This window comes from Vidua macroura, chromosome 3 (assembly GCF_024509145.1).
Source record: "Vidua macroura isolate BioBank_ID:100142 chromosome 3, ASM2450914v1, whole genome shotgun sequence".
NCBI lineage: Eukaryota > Metazoa > Chordata > Aves > Passeriformes > Viduidae > Vidua > Vidua macroura.
In genome coordinates, this window is record NC_071573.1 from 84,582,693 (window position 1) to 84,605,060 (window position 22,368).

The window sequence follows — 22,368 nt, forward strand, 5'->3', positions numbered from 1 at the left end:
TTAAAGGTGTCCATGGGGCAGGAGGAAGATGAATCACAACTTATGCACTACTTGCACATGCATCTGCCCGACACTCCTTGTGTAGGAAGGCATGCTATGTACGTCTGCACAAATATTTATGTTTAGGTTGGTTGCTTCTACATTTAACCTAGTAGATTGCTCTAAAACCACTCTTCTAGAGACTGATCTATCATCAGAATATCTCATAATCCAAATTTGCTTTATTTAGGACTATTATCAATATTGAAACAGAAAAAAAATTATGAGAAGAAAGCCTTAATAAAATCTGTCCACTGTTCATCTTCATGCACAGCCAATCCTCTTAGCACAGAAAACTATTAGATTGGTTAAAGATTATTTCAGCTTCATAAATCTGTGCTGACAAGTCCCAGGTTTTTTACTTATTCTGGGTTTGAGCTGATAGCAACTTCCCCATGAGAACAGAGAAGATTTTAGTTTTGACAGGTCATAAAGGCTCTGAAGGAAAGGGTAGATCTGTGACACATGAGCAAAGAAATGGCTACTGAACTTTTAGGTGAGGTGGTCAGGACAAAAGAGGTAAGTGAGGCTGAGCAGATCCTGACCTCAGAGTTGAAATGGGCCACAAAGTTCTTTCAAGGACAGGCAGGAGGAACAGCAAGAGAATTATGAGGAAAATTAGGAAAAGACAGTGTCATGGAGACCAAACTTCTAAACCATGAAAAATGGCACTTAAAATAGCAGGTCACCCCAAAAAAAAAAAAACTTCTGCACATCAATTCAATTATGTTTGTATAAAATATTTTGACATAAAAATTTCTTAGTGCTCTTTTCCTTCCACTTTAGCAATTAGCTCTGTATCTGAACTATTTTCTCCTTTTCACACAACAGAACAGTTCCTGATGTTCTCCATGACCACAAGGGGCTTACCTGAACTGAGCTCATCACATAAGACTATTTATGCTACCTCTTTTACAGATACCAGCAAACTCTGCAATAACTTCATGTTGAACAAAATGGTAGACTTTTAAATTGAGGTGACTGTTTACAGCCTAACCAGGGAAGCCACTGTTGTAATACTTTTTAAAAATTTTATTTTATTTATATCATTAAAATTCTGAACTTTAAAACACAGATGAGGAAACTTCTAAAAAGTGCTGAGGATGGGTAGTGGTCAGCAGTGTACAGAAACTGGGATCTACTACAAGTAGCTGTGTTGTTAAACAAGCAAACATTAGACATATATTATGAAAAGTCATCTTTAATAACATTTAAAAATAGCTATTGCAAACTTTATTTGAAGAAAAATAAACAAATGACAATCTTCCAAAGTCTTTTGAAACAGTCTAGTTCCTTAACATTTGCTTTATTACTTAAAAAGAGAGAAGCTATTTGCATAGTTGGCATGTTAGTTCACCTCTGTTTGCTCAAAACAGCTCATAAAAGCATTCTTTTTCTATGATTTCTGATTTAATCAAAAGTAGAAATGTGAATGATGTGCCTAACTTAAATTAAACTGGATATCTGACTATGTCTCAAGGCAGTCAAGAATTTTAGTTCAAAGTGTTTAAGGCCTGATATGGAAAAAGAAGAGATGTGCCAGTCAGTAGGACATTATACCTGCTTATATACTTCCACTGAGCCAGCATATTTTTATTTTCTTCTTTGTATTTAGTATCCCATACAACCTAACAAAACTAAAAACCACAACAAAAAACCTCAGTTCATATTATAACATTATAAGATATAAACAGTGCTGATGAAGTTTTTGGGTAGCTACTAAGAAATACAACAAATTATTTGAATTTAAATATAAATCTTATACTGGAGTACTGGTGACTCAAATGCAGCACATAAGGAATTAATGCTCATACTTATCTGAAAACAAGCTATCTATAGGAAAACTAATCATTAGATTAATCTAATATAGCACACTATCAGCCTTTATTGCATTGCCTAGAATAGCAATAGAGCAATGGCATTTCCATTTGGCACACAGAAATACATTAAAATTAATAAGAAACAATATGGAAGTGAAATATTTTGATATGGGGAAAAGAACTGCTGTTATATTTTATAGATAAATTAAGCCTCTTATTTCAAAATCTTCAGATCATAGTTCACTGCATAAGATCTTATGGTAGAAGAAGAAATGTTATGACAAAAATAGTATTAGTCATTAGAATTAAAATTGAATCCTCTTTCTTAGCATTTCAGACAGAAAAATTATGCCATTAGGCACTAGTTGCTTTCTACTATATTCTTTCTTAAAAATAAAACACTACACAGCGTTGTTGGTTTGGGCACTGATAGATCTTGTGTTTATGCACATACACTGCACACTGCAGAACACTGCAGCCTGTAACAGCTATGTGAATGCATCTGCTTTCTGCAGGATTCAGCAAAAATCAAATATTGCCAATATTCATACCAACTTGAACAACACATTCAGAGAAATATTGCTAGGATAATATTTTGAAAACTGAATAAAACCAAGTTTTGCATTTTAGGTTGGACTGTCAGCAGTCACTGTCAAGGCAAAAGAGAGGCTTGTAATATAAGGAGGACATGGAAGTAATGGAGCAAGTTCAGAGGAAGGTCATGAAGCTGATAAGAGGATTGGAGCACTTCCACTGTGAAGACAGGCTGGGAAAATTGGGACTGTTCACCTGTGGAGATCTCACAGCAACCTTCCATTGTCTGCAGGGGGCCTGCAGGGAAGCCAGAGAGGGACTCTGTCTGGAGCTGTACTAACAGGACAAGGAGTAATGAGCTCCAGCTGAAAGAAGGGAAACTCAGGTTAGGTGTTAGGGAGTTTTTAACCTGTGAGGGTAGTGAGACACTGGAACAGGTTGCTCAGAGGGGTTGTGGATGCCCCAACCTTGTCAGTGTTCAAAGCCAGGCTGGGTAAGGCCTTGAGAAATCTGGTCTAGAGGGAGGTGTCCCTGCACATGGCAGAGGACTTGGGACAAGAGGATCTTAAGGTCCAGTCCAACCCCTTCACATTCTATGAACACTGGATGTGGCTCTCATGTTTCTCCTGCACCCATCTGGCCACCTCCCCCTTTTACCCTGTGCCACTGATGTGCACAAGCCACAGGCTCCTGCTTGTGAAGTGTGAACAGGAGCACGTGGTATGGAAGCTAACTGGGAATCCCTGCTCTGCTTGTGTTTGATACAGGTTGTGCCAGGGGAGGCCTAGATTGGGTATTAGGAAAAATTTCTTCACTGTTAAGCACCAGAACAGGCTGCCAATGGAAGAAGTGGTGTCACCTTCCCTGGGGGTATTTGGAAAGAGTGTAGATGTGGCACTTGGAGACTCGGTTTAGTGGCGGACTTGGCAAAGCTGGCTTAATGGTTGGACCTAATGATTTTAAAGGTCTTTTCCAACATAAGCAATTCTATGGTGGTGCCATGCTGGGAACTAAACCAGCCCAGCATGCAGGTTCTGAGGTGCTCTAAACCTGTTAAGCAGCACTCATTCCCTGTTCTGTACTACAGCATTTAGTATAGAAGATCTCTAAATGACACCCACACTGAAACCTGTAGAGAAACCCTCAGCTAAGATCATGGATGACAGCAGAGGCAGAATTTGGGGGGGAACACCTTTAAAATACATTATAGTTTTGTTTTAGACTCAAACCTAAATAAATACCTCTTACTGATTCAATAGCAAATTAAGGGCTCTAGACAGACCATATCCATTGACACCCTGTGGCTGAAAAGGGCATGGGAAATACGAGTGCACACTCAGATTTGTCAATGAACAGCAGAAATGTCCAGCCAATACAACATGAAGACTCCATCACAAAAGACCTTTTCATGACTGCTTTTAGCATCACTCCTTAAAACTCCTTGTAGACCTTATTGCTGAAGAGTTCCAAAAGACTTTTTGCTACAAGATTTCCTGTTAACTTCAGTGGGAGCACAGCCCCCCTAACATCCATGGGTGTTATAGAGCAATGGGGATAATATATATGCTGAGCATTTGTGTGAAGATTCCCACACAACAATGAGGAAAACAAAGTCACAATGCCAAATAATATTCCATTCACTGCCAACACAGTACAAATTTTATCCTCTGCAATTCATTCAAAGCACCAGCCACTACTGCAAAGTGACTGAAGGCACTGATGCAGGAATGTTAAAGGCCACCTAGTGTAAACATTTGTTTAAAGTCATACAATGTACACTGTTTCTTTAAAATAGCTTGATACAGATGCAGATTTGGATGCCTGCAATAAAATGCCTTCTGTATAGAATAAAGTAAAATAAAAGACAATGTTTATTCACTGACTCCAACAATTTCCCTGACATGGTACATTATGACTGATGATTCTTAATATAATGTGCAAGGCAGCCAAAAATCATTTAGAAACATGTGTTGTTTGTAGCAAAAACAAATGTAAGGGAATACTTATAAAAGCTGCACTGTCCTAAGCATTTTAAATCTGTTTTTCTTGGAGGATTTTCAGGAAGATTGGACTGCATGCAAAACAGAACTAATTTATTCCTACTATCTACTGCAAAAGAGCAATTTATCTCCAGTACATCTTGTCTAGAAAATAAGCCCCTTTATCCTATCATTAATCAGGTACCAATGTCCCTATTAGAAGCCCTGCATATAGTAAAACCTGGAAGTACGTGAGCTTTGGGTTTTTGAAATTATATTAAAGGGAGACAAATGACAAGTCAAGTCTGCTGTTCTCAAAGACAAGAGAAGACCAACTTTCATAGGTCGCAAGAAAATCAAAACACATCCCAGTTCAGATGAGAATTTTTTCCAGATCTTACACTTGGCACAGTTTGATTTAGGCTCCCATAAATGAATAAAGGATTTGAGATGCAGAGATGTGTTTAAGTCTGTATCTTCATTTCTCTTAGCTTTGGACCCATGTATGGCTTACAGAGGATGGGATCCTGCATCCTACTGACTAAGCAATGTGTTTGGCTTCAATAAATACATTACTTCATGTGGGTCAGAGCAGCACACACACTCTGCTCAGGCACTAATTAACTACTCAAAAGGCTAAATAAGTAACATACCAAGGACAAGTGAAAAGCATGAATGACCATGAAGAACCAGGCCTAAGCTCTGCCTAAGAAACAGGACAGAACCCCAAATTTGTGAAAAACATTGTAAATTCCAAAAACAGGGGAGGTAAAACAAATAACCCCATCTAAACTAGTTCTGCAGTTAAAGCCTATGCATTGGTATTAGAAAGCACTCCCAGTCTAGGAAGTTCAGGCCTCTTCCCATAACTAATATGCAAAATTTCCTTTGTGAACAACATAATAGATGAGCACAAATACAAAAATATACATTTTAAGCAGTAGCAAAAATGGAATCAAAATCCTTGAGCAAAAATTGCTCAAGGAAAGTGACTGCCATATTATTATTACATGTGCACAAAAACACACTCCGTCTAATAAAGGTATGAAAGAAAGGGAATCAATAGAAATTAGAACTTCCACATCTCTTAGTCAGCATGACAGCTATTAACTTCATTTCAGTAACTATAACAGCTTGGCTGCCTTATCAAAAAGAAATAAGCATTAGATATTACAGGTAGTGTACAAAAAGAACAGATTGGCTGCCAGACAAGGAAGGCATTCATACACTCACTCAGGAGCAACGAGCTCCCAAGCTCACACATTTCCACACTCAAAAAGATCTGTAATTCTCCCCATGTGCAAAGAGCAGTTTTGGGTGCAAAAGTGCCTGCTACTTTTCACCATTCCTCTCCTCCATTCCACTTCAGCAGAGCACTTGAGCATACATGGACGTGGTTGAAGTTAAGCAAGCGTGTGAATTGTTTGGCTGGACTGAATGCATAGGCAGCCCATGCCTCCTAAAAGCCTCTCCCACCACCAGCAACTGGGGCACAGATGGCATCCAGGGCCACCAAGTCACATGGCACTGAGAGCAGTAAACAACTGTTTGGGGTATGCCACCTGAACTGCTGACAAGGTGACGCTGAAAGCACAAGACATAAATTATGCCCCAGAGTGACATTTCCAGGAGACATCAAAAAAAACAGAACAGGTTCAAAGCAAACTTCCTTCATCTGGCCATAAATGCATGCCAGCTGACACCAGCATTCTCACAACTGCATTTGTTTCTGAATAACCCTGGAAAAATGAACTCTGATAAACAGACTTTATCTTTGACACATTTACAGTAAAAAACCTTTCAGAGTAAAATGCATGAGAACATTCTGAGGCATTACTTTCAAGCATGATTAGCTTATGAATTGACAAAAAAATCCACCTACCTGCTCTGTAATGATTACAAAAAAAAAAAAAAAAAAAAAAGAAGACTGACAACTTGCTGGAGCATTCAGCAGTTCCTAAACGCAGTACTTTTTGGCTCTTGGATCTGCTCTGAAGCCAGCTCCTTCTTTTTTTTCATATTATTCCCCATGAGAGCACACAGAGAAATTCAGTATTAATGTTGAGTGTCACATCTTCAGAACAGAACAAAGTGAACTCTGATAGCAAGCTCCTACCATTGCTTTTCAACACCCTAATGGAGAAGCAGATAGTGTTTCAGAAAAGCATGGTAAATTAACATGCATCCCTAAAAAACAAGCACAGTTGGAAGCTGGGGTAAAAACAAAGTGGGATTATGGAGCTAAGTTTACTTTTTATCACACTGCTTTCTCAGTAACTCTGTGCTTCTTCAGAAAATAAATTCAGTATGAAACTAACTTTTCCAGCAGACACTCGTAGAAGTTTTCTGGCACAGCCAGAAATTTACCATATGGGCGAGCCCAGTTCTCCCTGAACACAGCAGGAGTTTGGTCGTGGTAATCACTAAAGACAGGCTGGTATCTGAACATAAAATTTTCTTTGGATAATTTATGGAAACCTTAGATGTGAAACATAATCTATTTCCTTTTACAGCACCCAACTGCACAGCAAGTTTACATGAAGGACAAAGAGTACACAGAACAAGGAGGCCAATGAAGAATGCTGAAGCAAGGCTGCAGAACCATCTCTGTGGCAAAGGTTGCAATCACTTTCACAGAAGTCACAAGAGGTTATACTTTGCATTACTTCTGAATTATAGCTTCTTACTGCTCTTCTCCCTGTTCAGAAAGGTTAGTTAACATTAGTTAATGAACTTCTGAAAATTAACCAAGAACCTAGCTTCAAAAAGAAATAATTTTTAAAGAATGCACTAAACTCTGACACAGACCTCATCAGACACTGCAAAACACTTTTCCCAGGTATTTAAGCCCAGCCATTACTCATTTTTCTTCACCCAGAACACCACAATGTATTCAGGCCAACGCCTGGTGAAAGGCACAATTTCACAGACTCATTCTCAATGGTTAAACACAATCTGTTCACAAACCTTGGACAAACATTCTGAAAAGAATTTTGCCCCTACCTACAGGACAAAGGAACTCAGATGCTTTACCTGGCAAGTTGCTGGCTATAACATTGAAGAGCCAGGTCTCTCCTAACTGATGCTTTCTCCCACTACCATGTATGGGAGCTCCAGCTTCCTGAATCTGGGACTGCTCACCTCACCTAGGTCCTGCTCTTGTATTTTACTCCCTCATTCCCTGAAGAGTTGCTACAGAGCCAGACTAGAATTCTGAAAAATCATATTCATTTCAGAAACATCAGTGCCTGGTAGTTGCTCATGGAACAAGCTTTTGCAAAGTTTCTTCCTCATAGTGGCTTTTTTTCTTTTTTTTTTCCTTCCAACCAGAGACCTTGCAAATTCTTTTTTTTTTTTTTAGTAGTAGCATTTTTTAACTGAAATTATATTCATTGTCATTACATGCCTCAGGGTATTTAAAATGTTATGGGCCAAAAATTTTACCAAACAGTGACACTCAGCCAGTTATAAAATGTCAGGTAAGAGAATACTGCTGTGCTGGCATCCAAGCCAGCTCTTACACATATGCCAATTGTACTATCTGCCACAACAAAATTAGAGTTATCAATAAATGCCAGAGCATTTCCTAGCTCTGAATATGACATGAATCTGTCATCATCACATAAAATATATCCCTGCAGCTTGGGTCACCAACTACAACAGTGATGGAAAATAATAAATTAAAACAAAATCACATTCCTGTATTAGACAGGAAGGAATTCTCCCAGAAGAACTCAGCATGGCATATATATATATGTTGATCAATAATATATCCGTGCTATATATTGATAGGAATGCTGTTCTGTAAAATAATATTTCCACAAACCATTATCTTGAAATTAAAGAAATGACACCACTGATTACATCATATAAATTTTGGTCCTTAATATTAGTTTGCTAACTGAGAATTTATGAACTAAATTTATTCAAATATAATAAAAACATTTACATGTGCATTTACCTGTGACTTTACAACAAACATATTTATTAGCCTATCTAATAGCAGTCTTATGAAAGATTAGATCCCAAGCTCTTCTTTCTAGGAACTGGAAATTCATTTCAGCCACAGATTCTGTCTTAAGTGTTTCTCTCAAATAAAAACTTGCTGTAATTTTTTAAGCCACTAGCCCTTAAAACATGCTCTAATTAATGTGCAGTGTACTTATAACCATTCATTTCCTATTTTACTTTAAAATTATGTGAATGAGCAATAATTTCAGCCTACATAGAATAAATGTAATCTTCATCTAGCTGAAGTAGCACACATCATATTTGGTTGTCTTTTGTATTGTGCTAAAATGCATGAAAATATTGCCTATACAACTTTTTTATGCCTTATCTCAAACCAAGCCCAAATCCTTAATAAAGTACCTTAATGAAGGTGGTTCATGTAATGAAAACCCAGTATCTTCTCCAGCAGCCTGTATTTTTTTTCTTGCTTTTAATTTTGCCAAAGAGCTTTGTACATTGTTGCCCATCTCTAAAACACACTCTACATAACACATACTACATAATACATACAATACACTCATACAAAACAACAAACAAAAAACAAACAAAAAGCCCCCAAAAAATCACAAACAAGCAAACCAACCTAAAGCCCCCTCCCCCCAGAAAAACCCCTTTGAAACTCCTTTTTTAATGTACACATTTTTAGGTAACAATAAAAGTCAAAACATTGGCATTTTCTCCCATGAAGGACTCTTAGTTTAAGTAAGGAACAGGTGGCAAAGCTACTCGAGAGGCAATTATTAACTTGGTAAGTGAATCACAGTGAAGCTCCTGCTTCATTTTGATAGTTTTGGGAACATACTGGGCCAGACAATTTGCAATAGTTGAGGAATCAACCCAGCAGGACAACAGATATGTGAAAACACGACGACTTGTTAGTAGTACTTGCAAATTGGGCATGTCAATGACCAAAAAGACTACAGTTCAATGCAACTTTTTTTCACTAAAATTTCTCCTATTCCTACAAGAAGAAACTTTCTTTGAAACTTCTGAATAATTAAGTATCATGTGAAATGACAAATGACTGACACTTACTAGGTTCATAGTAATCCACTACAGTCACTGACGCATCTTGGATATTTGCCACCTTGAAGTCTCTCACAGCTGGAATATCCACACAAACCTGTGTTTCATTTAGCTAGGAAAAGAGAATAGAAACATCCTGAGAACCCTGGGGATGGTGGCTTCATGGAGGAGCTAAGGACTTTTAGCTCAGTGGTAGTCCATTTCTAAAGGCTTAAGAGTCAGGGTGGATATTAAGATGCTTATCTCGTTTGCAGTTATTTGGTCAAATTACAGACTTCATGAAGTCTGCCTTCTTAAGTGTGATTTTTAAGAGGCCTAATTAGAAATCCCTTACAAATACAATTGAGTTATGCCTATCCAATCAGTCTCACTAAAAAAACAGAAGAACTATTAATTCCATGTAAATAGCAGATGTTGATTTCCCCAAAGAACACAATCATAATGTCCTTCCAAATCTAAGCCTAACAATGTCTGAGTCAAGATCAAAATCACCACAAACACATTTCTTTGTTATTTCTAACTTACAGAATCAAAGTATAGGTTGACTTTTCCATTTTCCTTTTCCGTCTTCTTAACTGTATTGTCTAATGGAACAAAATCTGGTGACACAGAGAAACCACTGAGTAAGCCAACCTCCATGAGGACCATACCACTACTGGGAGCTGTGCCAGAACCAAAGTACCTTTTCAAAACACAGAGACAAAGAAACTTTTAGTAGAAATACAGTAGCCCACTCTCCAAAGAAAACATTTGATCTTTAAGTCCCATCTAATGAAGTAATAATGCTTAAGAATACTTAGGAAATAAATGGAACAAAATCCTGACATGAAAATGTCTAATGATAAAGAGCTAATAATTAATTTCTCAATTATTTTTCTAGCTAATTTTAGCCAAATATGCAAGCGCTGGTTTAGCACTGAGAAAACTTCAATACATAAATCATGTGAGACTACACTGACACCATGAGGAACTTTCCATCAGCATCTATTACTACAGGTTTAGATTACAAATATGCAGAAACTACTGCAATTAAACATGTTTCAGAAGAAGCAATTAAGAAACTGCTGCGGGAATTCTTGTACTGAAATATATGCATTTCCTCTTATGGATGCATTGTTTTGCTTTTATTCATTTTGGAAGCCAAGATACAGATGTATACACCAAAGAAGTCTCCCAGACCTTTTTATATTTCCTTCACAGAGACTGACGGCACCATAAACAAAGTCATCATCAAATTATTTCACAAATTTTCAGTTTTAGGATGCATAGCCATGTTGTTAATCTACATTTGGAAGAAGATTTAATAAGTTGAGTCCCTTTTTTTTATTATTATTGTATCTTCTTTTTATTATTATATCTTCTTCCAATGTGAAAACCAGATGCTGGAGTAAAAGTCTGCTCTATTGGGCAAGCCTTGCACACTATGGTGCATAACAGATATATCAAAATATATTTAAGGTGCTCTGTGCTACAAGTGTCACCTAAATGACTTGCAAAAGATTCTACTGCTTTAAATAAAGGAGAGAGCAGAAGAGTTTCCCTGGCCTTAGCATGGAAGGTAAATTATTATTGTCCCACTAAAACAGAAGTGTCTCCAATCCTCATTTCGAAAGCCTGGCAGTATTGAAAGTAATTAAACTATTTCTTTGTAGAGCTGGGTAGTTAAAAAAAAAAAAGGGAAGAGTTGCTTTCAAAGCACTGCTGTTAAGCCTGGCTGATTCAAGGCAGATACAACTTTGAAAGAAATACAGCACAACCGCTGACTTCAGTTGGCTCACAAGATGAGAAACAAGTGAAACCATCTGTTCGATGTTGTGCTGTGCCAAAGTAGCTGCTATTGCAAACAAATAATTGAATTGGAACTGGATGTAATTATTTCTGCATAATTACCAAGAAGAGGAGAGTAAAATACCCAAGCTGTCTAGCCAGCCTGGGGTGCTACTAAAACACCAACAGGGAACCAAACTACCTTGGTACTGTCAAGGAGTGAATTAGATATATCCCTAGAATTTAGGAGGATCTGGCTCTCAAAAAAAGGAAGAGCGGCAGCCTTGGAGGTGGGTTGTGGTACCATCACTTCAACCCCATGGTCTCTTAAAAAAAGGGGGAAAAAATCATCATGCAAGAATGACCAGTAAGAGAAAGACAGACTTGAAACTTGTACCTGAAGAAAACTGCTAATATTTTCAGTTGAACTTTATATTTCAGCTCATCGGCAATATGAGATCAGGGTGAGACCCTCTCACAGATGATACAAAGAAGAGAAAACAAAACCAAGCTAGTGTAGGCAGAAAGCAGAAATGAGAGAGTAAATTGAACCACCAGTGATCAGTGATCAGTTTCCCATGTCTGGAAAAGGTACGTGGGCAATAAGATGTAGAAAAAACTAGCAATCCTGGGTATTTGCCTCTCAGAGGCAAATTAGCCTCCTCTAACCAAGAACCACTTCAATTTGAATGAGACATCATCTGCTCTAGTGTCATAAATAATACCAGTTAAGAAGACCATAGCCAACCCCTATCAAGTTGGCTGAGAGAAGGTGAATATTCTCCAGATTAAAGAAAATAAAAGAATTGTGATGTTGAAGCTTTCAATACCTATGTATATCCACAGCTAGATGCATACCCACAGCTAGACTATACATACCACTCCTTGAGATTTCAACAGCCTTTCTGAGCTGGTTTCTCTACTAGAAAGCTACATCATGTTATAAAGATCATGAGTATGCCAACTTTAAACTAATTTAGGAATATAGAAAAGGCATATATTATACACAATTTAAAGGGAAAAGAAGAGGAAGATGACTAGTCTATCAAGCTCAGCAATCAGAGGTTGAAGCCGTAGCCTAAGCAATTTAAACACTTACTCAAAGTACCAATCCACTTCCCACAATAAGAGTTGATGGAACTGATGTTGGAACTAACTAAATGTTCCAAGTAATCTCTTGAGGCTGCTTTTGAATGTACTAGATTTCATCCTCTTCTTTGAACACTCTGCATTAATTAAAGCATCACCACCCTAGGGGCTTCCCAGAGAGATGGAGCACTTCTGTGTATTTTAAGAGAAAGGTCTTAGCTAGAGAGTCAGGTTGCCCAAAAAAGGCACCCCAAACCCAGCATGTAAACCCTTTACATGTCAGGAGTTTAAGCTAGACTTTAGAATGCTGTTGACACTTTGTAGAAGAATTTAAAAGAGAACAAGCCCCTTCTGTTTCAAGAGCTCTCATGTATTCTAGTGTCTCTGCCCACCATCTGTGTCACTGAACTGGATACTAGAAACATATAAAACCAGAGCTCTGGCTTTATGCCTGCTGGCTAGTTCCCAAATTAAATCAATCCTCTGTACTGAAATCATATTCTCTGTAGCTGATTATTTGCATGATGGTGTCACCTAGAGGCTCCATCTCCAGTCACAGTTCCTTTGTGGTAGGCAGAGCAAAAGAATAGTTCTAGGCATACAGTGTACAAAGTTTAAATAAATAGCAAAAAGAGGGTGTGGATGAAAGGTATGTAAGACTAACCATGGTGGATCAGGCGGTACTTTGCAAATCTTGCATTTACAAGGAATGTAACAAGGTGTTACCTATCTAATATGTATAATGTCACAAGAAGAAAACAGTGTTTCTAGAGGAAGTATTCACAAATAGATGAAATCCTTAAATACAACAAATGCAGTAAACATTGCAACAACATCATTATTGTGGATAATAAAAGACAGAAGACAAAAACCATAAACACACATACATATATATATATATATATATATATAAATAGAGAGAGAGAGAGAGAGAGAGAGAGAGAGAGGGAGATAGTCAGATAAAATGTCCTATAGGGTTTCATATGAAATATGCAGTGGTCTTTAACTACAATAGGAAATGCATACTGAAGAAGCTGCCAGAAAACAAGCACTTTCAAATATACTTTTTAAATATGTGTAGAACACCTCCACAGCAAGCAACATGGAGGCCCAAAGAAGTCAAAGAAATAACGTGACTGACTGGCTGGCCTGAGAATATGCAACTCAAAGTCACCTGTTCTCATGTGATGCAAATTCTATGCAGGTAACACCAGACAGCTGTCCTGTGGTCCCTGAGATGATACTTGAGTAGTCTCAGCTCAGTTTTTAATAAGTGATTACTGAACAAGAAGCATCACCCCAGATGCACATGTTCTCCCATATTCTCCTGCCCTCTCCCCCTTATTCAGCAAAAAGAAAATAATTAGCCAGGGTGGAAAACTTTCCACCTCTTTCAAATCTAGAAAAATGTATTGTATTCTATTACCAAGTTCTTAGCTACTGGTGAATGAAAGACCACAAAGATAGTTGCACAATAAGGTAATGTGAATTTATCGTTACGTAAATATGGATTTTGACTCCTGCCAAAATTGCTCTGGGTGAAGTTAATTACAGAGATTAAAAAAAGAATGATTACTTCATGATGTTTGTAGCACCTCAGAATTTCCTTCTCTCTTTACAAAAAAGGTATCTACTTCTGTATCATAAGCACAGGATTCTTTTCATGAAAGGTAAGAGTAATAGGTCCTTGTCAGAGTTTGCTACTCAAGTTAGAATGCAGAGATACTGATTCAATTTTCAAGTCTGTTCACACTCATCCCTATAGCTCAAAAGCACTTGCACCAAAGAAACCATTGAGATTCTTTTTCTTGTATTTCACACAAACTCTTCCACATTCCTCTAACATTTAGGGTACGTCGACCTTTATGCATAATAGTAAAAAAACTACTAACCTGGCCAGCAAAAATTGATTTATAAATTGATTCTTAGTTTCACTACTATAATTTGTGCAAAGTAATTTTTGTTTTCTTCAGGTATACATTTATATCCCCGACATTAGTAAATTCATACAAAGAAACTGATAATTTAGTTTATTTAAAGCAATCTAAAGTTGGTATATACAAGGACGTATATGAGATGCTCCAACTGATTTACCTACCTTGTGCACACATTCAAAGTCAAGTGGTTTTTATCCTCTTTATCATCTTTTACATCAACATTCAAGTCAAAGGCTTCTTGATTTTGGACAGATCTGAGCCTCTGATCTGTGTGCTTTGTGTTGTACATAACATTGAGCTGTGGATTGCAAGTACAGACATCAGGTGACACGTAAAGCAAATCAGCGTGGTTTAAACACTAAGTTGCTAACACCATAATGCCAGAGGAGCATTCACATGAGAAAATACACATTTGCACAGACCTGCTAGCCTATAATTGACTTGCTAACCTATAACTTGGACAAGGCCCTCTCATACCTTTAAATTTGGACTGACAATTTTCCATTTGCTACCTGAAACCATTGTAGAAGGACTGATTTTCCAGAAGCACTTTTCATTCCCTTTTTTTTAGCCAAGCAAAATGCATGTTGGAGTCTTGCAAGGGGAGTTACTTTAGCCACCTTCTGCTTATTTTTCTACTAAAAGTAAAGAAGAACCCCCCTACCATGTTATGTGTTTATCTGGATAACTGAGGGAATCGTCTTTAATTTCTGATTTTTGCTTTTGCCGCCACGTCTCTCACTTTTTGATACAAAAATTATGCTCCTTCTTTCCATCTCTATGCACAATTCCCACTGCCCTGCCCAACATTGCTGAATATAGCATGCTGTATGAGTGCAGAGCCAATTCTGCAGAGACACTCAGGACAGCCATGGTGCAACTGTGAAGATTTATCATGCACAACTACTCCACAGGAGAAGACAGTATCAAGGATGAAACCAATCTAGAAAGCCTGCCAGCTGAAGGCACACCAAAAGCAGTGCCTCAACAATCTGTCACCATAGAAACAAAACTGTTTTAACTTTTGCCAGAAAAAGCTAATGAATGGGAATTTACTGCCAAGGCAGGAAGTTCTGAAACCACATACTGAACAGGTCAATCAGCTAGTATTTTCATGGAATAAGCTATTGCTGTTACAGTCTTGACTTTCTTTTCCCCTGTTTCTCATGACAATGAAGGAAAACGTTTTCACAACACAGAGTTTAATTAAAGCCTTCTTCTGTATACACAGTCACTTTGGGGACAGAAGGCTATTATACAGAAACTCACATTAAATTAACAAAATGTGCAACTGCATTTCTTAAATTCTAAAAGGCAACTGTCAAAGCTGAAGGCAGAACTGGTCCAGTCTTGTGTATAGTGCAACCAGTTCTGATGAGAGGCCCAAGGAGAGAAAAATAAAAGTTAGTTTTCTGCATGAGTGATGCTTCAAATAGTAGCTGACACTATCAATTGCGCTACACTTCCAAAAATATGGCACATTTATAATCCCCTAATCAATGCATATCCTTTTTCTTCTTCAACTAGCAGCATAAATGAGCTTGACTGAGCATGTGAATTCAATGAAAACATCTCCAATATTTTCTGTCCCTTTCTGAGTACTCAACATCCATTCAAATGGTAATAGAGAAATATGTGTGCATTTCATCATGTACCCATTTCAGTACCATCACAATAAATAACATTCAGTCCTCTGCCTAAGTTCAGCAAAAATACACCGAGTGGAAAAAACAGTCATTGTTTCCAGTAATGAGCAACAGGGAATTCTGAGTTTTTTTCCTTATTCCCTCTCTATACCTCATCAGATCAAGGAGATCTTGTTCACCTATCCACTTTGCCCATACTCATCCTTGTCTGAGCCTGTCCACCCTCCCCTTGTTGCTAGTTCTAGATTTTAGTGGCATTCTCCTTCCTTCCAAGAAGGCATGGGCCATGCCAATTATTTTAGTGATGTGTCAAGACCAGTTCACAGCGGTTCCAGACAGCAGAGAGGTGTTTCTTTCAGCAGGCCTCCTAAGGAAGATTGCTTCTTTGACTTCTTTCTCTAGAGCATCTTTTGTAATACCCTAACCTATCCTCTCTTCCCTCTTTCAGAGTAAGTGTCTTAGGTCATGCACGGGATATACCCACAATGGGATATAGCTACAATGGAGAGACAAGCTTGGAAACTTTGTTGACACCAGGACCAAAAAGCTGTAAGTAAATGTCTGCCTTTACAATCATAATATCCAAAATAAATACATTTTATGAGATCCTGAAGGGTCAGGAGTGAATGCACTGCCAACTTGCACACATAGACAGTGAGATTTCACTTTTTTTCCCTAAGAATCCATTCTGTTGGGAAAGCACGATGTTTCCATGAATGGATTTAATCTTGTGTTGTGTGGTATTTAAATGAATTACTGTTTTGACATGCTACATTTGGCGAGAAAGCCAAATCCCAGAACAGTGATTCTTACCACTGTACTCTGATAGGCCCAAGACAATGAAACCCAGCTGAAGAAATGTGATTGCAATGTCATATGCTATCTGATTTATTAAATCTGATCCAGACCTAGCCTATGTCTGGGAAAAAAGAGAAATCTCATTCAATGTCCTCAGCGCTCTTTCTTTTAGAATACCAGATCTGCCAAAGGAAGGAGAAGGAAGGAACTGATCTCAGCAAAGACAAGGTTTTGGAGGAACTACTCCAGGGTGTTAAGTGCAATATTCTGAATCAAGTCACAGCATCTCTGACTCAAAGCTTCAGGAAAAGAGGCAACAGCACAGTGACCTAAAAGAACAAGGTAATCTAGCCTTGGTTCCTGAACAGCAGTTCTTTGTGAGCACATTTCCACGTTCATGCAACAAACCAGGAACTTAAACCCTGGTGTTATACACCCCCAGGGAATGCTCCCACCACAGTCAATTGGCTATTCTCAGTGGAAGACTTCTTCCCAGTCTTCAACAGACATGCTAGTTTGAATGTGAAATTTTCCTGCTGGAAATAATGTAAATGGAACCAATGTGTTTTTACAAAAGGTATTAATTTCAACAAATCAGTGTTTTCCAGCAAGAAACAATTTGCTGAAAAGCTTTTCATCAGCTCACCTGACAAATTAACTGACTTAATATCAGGGAATATTTCCCAACAATGATTAGGCTTAAGTAGTCTTAACTGTTCTGGAGCCCCACTTTGTTACATTCCACACAATGACACACACAGGCACACTGAAACCACAGATGTGTGAATACAGTCCTGCTGAGATGTTCACTCCTATCTTGGCCTGCAAGTCTGAATCTAAATTATCCTCTGAAACTTTTACTTTGCTGTAAACTTCATTTGTACTTCTGGGAATTAATAAACATGGGTTGTGATTTATGGCACTGTGGATTTTGCAGACTGGTGGTTAATGAATGAGGTGTACCTACAGCTGCTGTTCACTGCTGATAGGCAGCTGTGAAGACTTCTTTGAAAAGAAAAGGTATTTTATCCCAAAGCACATTTACCAACCATCACCAGGCTTTTTTTTTTTTTTTTTTGCTTCCCAGATGCATAAGAATGCTAAAGTGAAGGACAGATTGGATGGAACAGATATAATCTGACCTGGCATAAAACTTGGAGACACTTAAAGGTGGCTTTGGATCAGTTTTCTCAAGTGTGACTAGTTGTCCAGTAGGAACTCATTTTGTGACACAGTCATCAAGTATAAATTTATACTTTCAATAAAATTAGTCTCTCATGCTCAAAGACTAGTATTTCTGCTAGCTTTTCCAAGGCCTGCTCTTTCACCTGTGTGGTCACAACCAATTGCCATGGAGAGGGCACTGGGGAAGTGAGATCTAGTGCAGGCCATATTGAGTTAGATCTAGCACTGTTTTCTGATACGGTATTTCTCCTTCCACTTTCTGCCATGCCCACACTTTTGGTTGATGCTAAGTGTCTATTACTGTTTACAGTTTGCAGGATCCTTTGACTCTGTTCTTCATGCTATTTCAGAACACTGTAAAAACTGCTGGACAACCTAGCTGTAATTAACCTCTTAGTTTTAGTTTTTGTTGCTGTCTACTTCAATGAAAGGAAAATAATTCTTGTAACTAGCAATGCAATCTTATTCTGTATTGATCTGTGCCTTATTATGGTTTACCACAGGTTCTCAATGAGGCATTTCTGCTAGTCCACATACCTGTTTTACTCTGAACTCTGTGTCTGCCAGTGTACCACTGCAGTCCTTTGTCTTGCAAATGAACATTGCATTTCTGCAGGAGGACAGGGCTGCTTTGATACAGCTCTGGCTCATGGAAGGGCCCCAAAACTGCCCCAAAGCAGTACTTAAAAGGCAATGCCATTGGTCAGAAATTACAGGAATATATCCATATTTTATTCATAGCATTCCTCAGTTAGTGAAGTGCTTTGCTACTGATTTAAGACATTTTGGATGACTGTTCCTATTAACATGTTTTATAAAACTTTCAAAACACACCTTCCTTACAGAAAACATATCTTCAGCAAGAATATCTTCAGCAAGAATACCTACCTGACTGCCTGCATTGCCTACCTGAAAGACAGCAAATCCCATTCCCTCCGCTGATACTGTAATTGTCATTTGTTGTGCAGGGGGAATCTGAAAGAAAGATGACCAAACCAGTATTTTCAAAGTACTTTCAGCTAGCAGACTTTACAGAAGTATTCCTCACTTTTTACAGTACCTCCTTAGTCTGAAGCAGGAAACGGTTTCGAGTATCAATTGAGAATGTTTCTGGCATTTCCAAAGAAGGGGCTGTCACTGTTATATCCATTTCTGTTTTGCTTGCCACAGTGAGAGCTGCAAACAGACTCAAGGCTTGTAGAGCCACCACTGTGTCCTGTCAAGAGAAACAAACCCTTCTGTATTGAAAAGAAGCAGCCAGCACAGCACACAGACCATGCCTTGGGGACCTGCATTGACCCATTTGTTCATTATGCTGGAATCTTCCTGCAGCCACCTCCGTATCTCTGGATTCCCCTGGCATGAAGATCCCAGCCCAGAAGAGAGAGCAACACAAGACAAGAAGTTAGCTATTATGGGAATGGAAAATGAGGTGGGAGCCAGCCAAGGAAGTTTTCCTCTCGTGCAATGTACGTGCAACACCTGACAAGGTGAAAGACACAACAGTCGGAATTACACACCAACCATGGAGAAAGACACAGAGGAAAGTAACAACATTGCTATTTTCTAGATTTATTTAGTGACTATGCATTAAGTACTCAGTACTGCACAGGAGTTTTTCAGGGTGCCTTGATCGTTGATGCCAAAGCTACAGGTCTGAAAAATTACTAACACTAATCTTAACAAAAGGCTGAAATGAATTTTTATCAGCCACTCAGCAACAATTTCAAAGGGTTTCAGCCCAGTTTACTCTCTGTATTTGATCCAAAGGTTTTGTGTAATTGTTTAACCACACATTCATATATGTACTTAAAATACTTTTTTTCATCTTTGTGTGCGACTGTAGGCTTAGCTCTCCAGGTTTTGAACACGAGAGTTGGGACATTTGGTCCAGCACAATTTAGGGAATAAGAATTTTAACATCCATTATTTTCTGGGAAGAAATACAGTAATCAAATAGATGTCTCTATTCTTCTCAAGGATTTTTACTGTTCATGCAGTTCATTTTGCACCTATTTTTAACCAATCAGAGTGAAGAAATTGGCCTTTCAGGCTTGGCATACAGATACTTTATTTATTATTAGGCCACTTCTAGTAACAAAATTCTAACATAACAGAAATTCATTCACTACAACATGATGACTGTGCCATACTTTAAGGGGCTGGTATGGGCTTACTATTCAGCCTAACTGATAAAAAAAACACTGTCTTTCCCATGCCATATCCTTGTCTGAGATGACCTGCTTCACTGGTTTCTTAAAATGCAGAAAGATCAGCTGATTAGCAACTGCAAATTCACAGTAAGCTGTATCATGTATACAGACTGTGGTGAATTACTACACCCTGACTTATAAAGCATCACACATGCAACTTAATGCTTTTCCCCTTACTGTTCAACAATATATTAAGTTTCTTATGTAATAAACTCATGGAAGGAAACACTCCAAACATTATTTTTTAAAGCAAACTTAGTAGTTAAGTGAAAAACTGTGGAGTAATTTCTACAAATTAAAAAAGGCATCTAACAAGATACTGGAGCAATTTTGAAATCTAAACAATTTAGACTATGGAAGAACAAAAGGATTAAATTAATTTCTTAATTTTACCCTCAAGGGCAAATGATATGTTGCTAGATTTCCAAACTTCCAAGTAAAATAGGTTTCTGGAGAATAGAGAAAAGCTTTTAGAACTCATTTAATGCTTCAATCAACCTCTCCAAATAATAAGCAAGAATTAGCACATTTGGAAAATACTTCAGGGGAACCAAGCCAGTTCTTAAATTGCATTTTACCCAGAACACATTTCTCTCAGATTAATACCAACCAGCATGCGAAAATAATGAAGGATAGACTGTACACCTTGGTACCAAGCAGCATGATGAAATGTGACATTTTATTGTGATCAGCATTTGTAGTTCATTTAAAAGCTGGTTTAAACCAGTACAATCCAAAGTACTATCTAATTTTTTGGATGCCAGCACAGCTTACAAGATGTGGCTTCAATGACATGGAAACCTCCTGGAGATAGTGAAGATTTTCCAAATTTCATGGCCCATCAAAAATCTATGCAATAATAAGGACAAAGTACATAATTTAGTTAAGACCAACTGCCAAAAGAGGGATTAGGTTAGGCTGCTTTTCTAAAACCTACACTCTTTAGTTAAAGGCTAAGTTAATAGCCTTTCAGGAGTTTGAGGACCCACACATGGTAAGAATAAAAAGAGGCTTCTCTCTTTGTAAAGGAAGTAAGCACATATATTCATCATACTTATTTTGAAAATATGTTTAATTACTTTTCCACAGGCACTACTATTTCTTCCTAATTTGTTATTAGGACATTATATAAAGAAGGTCTCCTTCTAAATCTTATTTTTTATTAGACTTGCCAAAAATACTAAAACTGGCAGTTCAGGAGTAAGATGCCAATAATGCAAGCTTGTACATAACCAAGGCTATTACAGCAAAACAAAACTCAGTAAATATTATGTAAGAATGGTCCCTTTTTATTTTGAAATATACACTACTTGTTTAGAAAGTATAGCAAAACCCCTTAAGACAAGATATTACCTGAGTAGATGAAAATCCCCCAAGGTGGTTTCTTTGATGACTTAACCATTTCATAATAGGGATCCCCTCAGCTAATCTGTCTTGATGAAAATGAGAGAGCAGAGCGTATGCTGCAAGTTCAATATCAATGGACCGTGGCTGCCATGAGTCAGAAATTTCAGAAGCAGGTGTTACCCAAAACCGAAATTCTCCTGTAAAAGGAACCAATAATAACCTGATCCACAGACTGAAGTCTTTGGATTTCTGGGAAAGTCTTAGGGAAAACCTCTTCATTCATGCTTATACATGAGCTCTAGCAATGATCTATGACATTGTGTTAATGTTTAGGTGTGTGTTCCACCTAAAGGACTGACTTAAGTACTTCCTCAGCAATGTCTGAATCCAGATACAAAAAAAAAAAAGCTGGAGTCTAAATAGTTGCTCAACTGATTTCAGTGAATTTTACATTGATCCTTTCCTCGTCAGCCTGAAGTGCTCACATAAAGAAGCCCTTCTGAAAAGGCCACCTTGTTGTTCCAGTGCTCCTTTCTCTCAGGACCAGAGAAGGCACTTCAGGCAGCACAGCTGCTCAGTAGGCTCATTCTCAAGTGAAGCCTTCCCAAAAAAAGGAAGTCACTCTTCCAAGAAGTGACTGTCCAAAAGGCCTAACTCAGTAAACATAGATGGACACTCAAAAGGCTCCGTTGCTAGGCTACAACATGAATTCCTTTGAATTTTTCAAGACGACAGTTACTATTCTGAGCCAAAAGCTTCCATTTCTTATACTCCATATGGTCTGTTCTTCCCCCAAATTAGGAAAAAGAATTCAGCTGAACTTGAAAGAAGTTAAATACACTGAGACGATAGGTCCCCAGAGAAAGTGCAACAGACCTCTGTATTGCCTTATAGAAAGCCCAGTACTTCACCTGGTCTTGCCAATACACATTGCTCCCCAATACCCTCCTGATCTCTCAAACTACATTGGAACAGTG

General features: G+C 38.0%; 1 protein-coding gene across 2 annotated transcripts in view; it reads right to left on the reverse strand.

The window, feature by feature from the left end:
* Positions 1-1,224: 1,224 nt before the first annotated feature.
* Positions 1,225-22,368, reverse strand: part of CD109 (CD109 molecule) — a 69,234-nt gene continuing 48,090 nt past the window's right edge. The window contains exons 27-33 of one of the 2 annotated variants that reach the window (XM_053973921.1): positions 21,398-21,588; positions 18,892-19,047; positions 18,741-18,806; positions 14,364-14,500; positions 9,935-10,091; positions 9,419-9,521; positions 1,225-7,070 (exon numbers count right to left, since the gene is read on the reverse strand). In XM_053973921.1, coding sequence (XP_053829896.1) covers positions 6,880-7,070; positions 9,419-9,521; positions 9,935-10,091; positions 14,364-14,500; positions 18,741-18,806; positions 18,892-19,047; positions 21,398-21,588 — 1,001 coding nt within the window. In that variant the 3' untranslated portion in view covers positions 1,225-6,879. Of the gene's footprint in view, positions 7,071-9,418; positions 9,522-9,934; positions 10,092-14,363; positions 14,501-18,740; positions 18,807-18,891; positions 19,048-20,750; positions 20,894-21,397; positions 21,589-22,368 lie in introns of those variants that run through there. The other variant, XM_053973922.1, reaches the window with a different exon arrangement.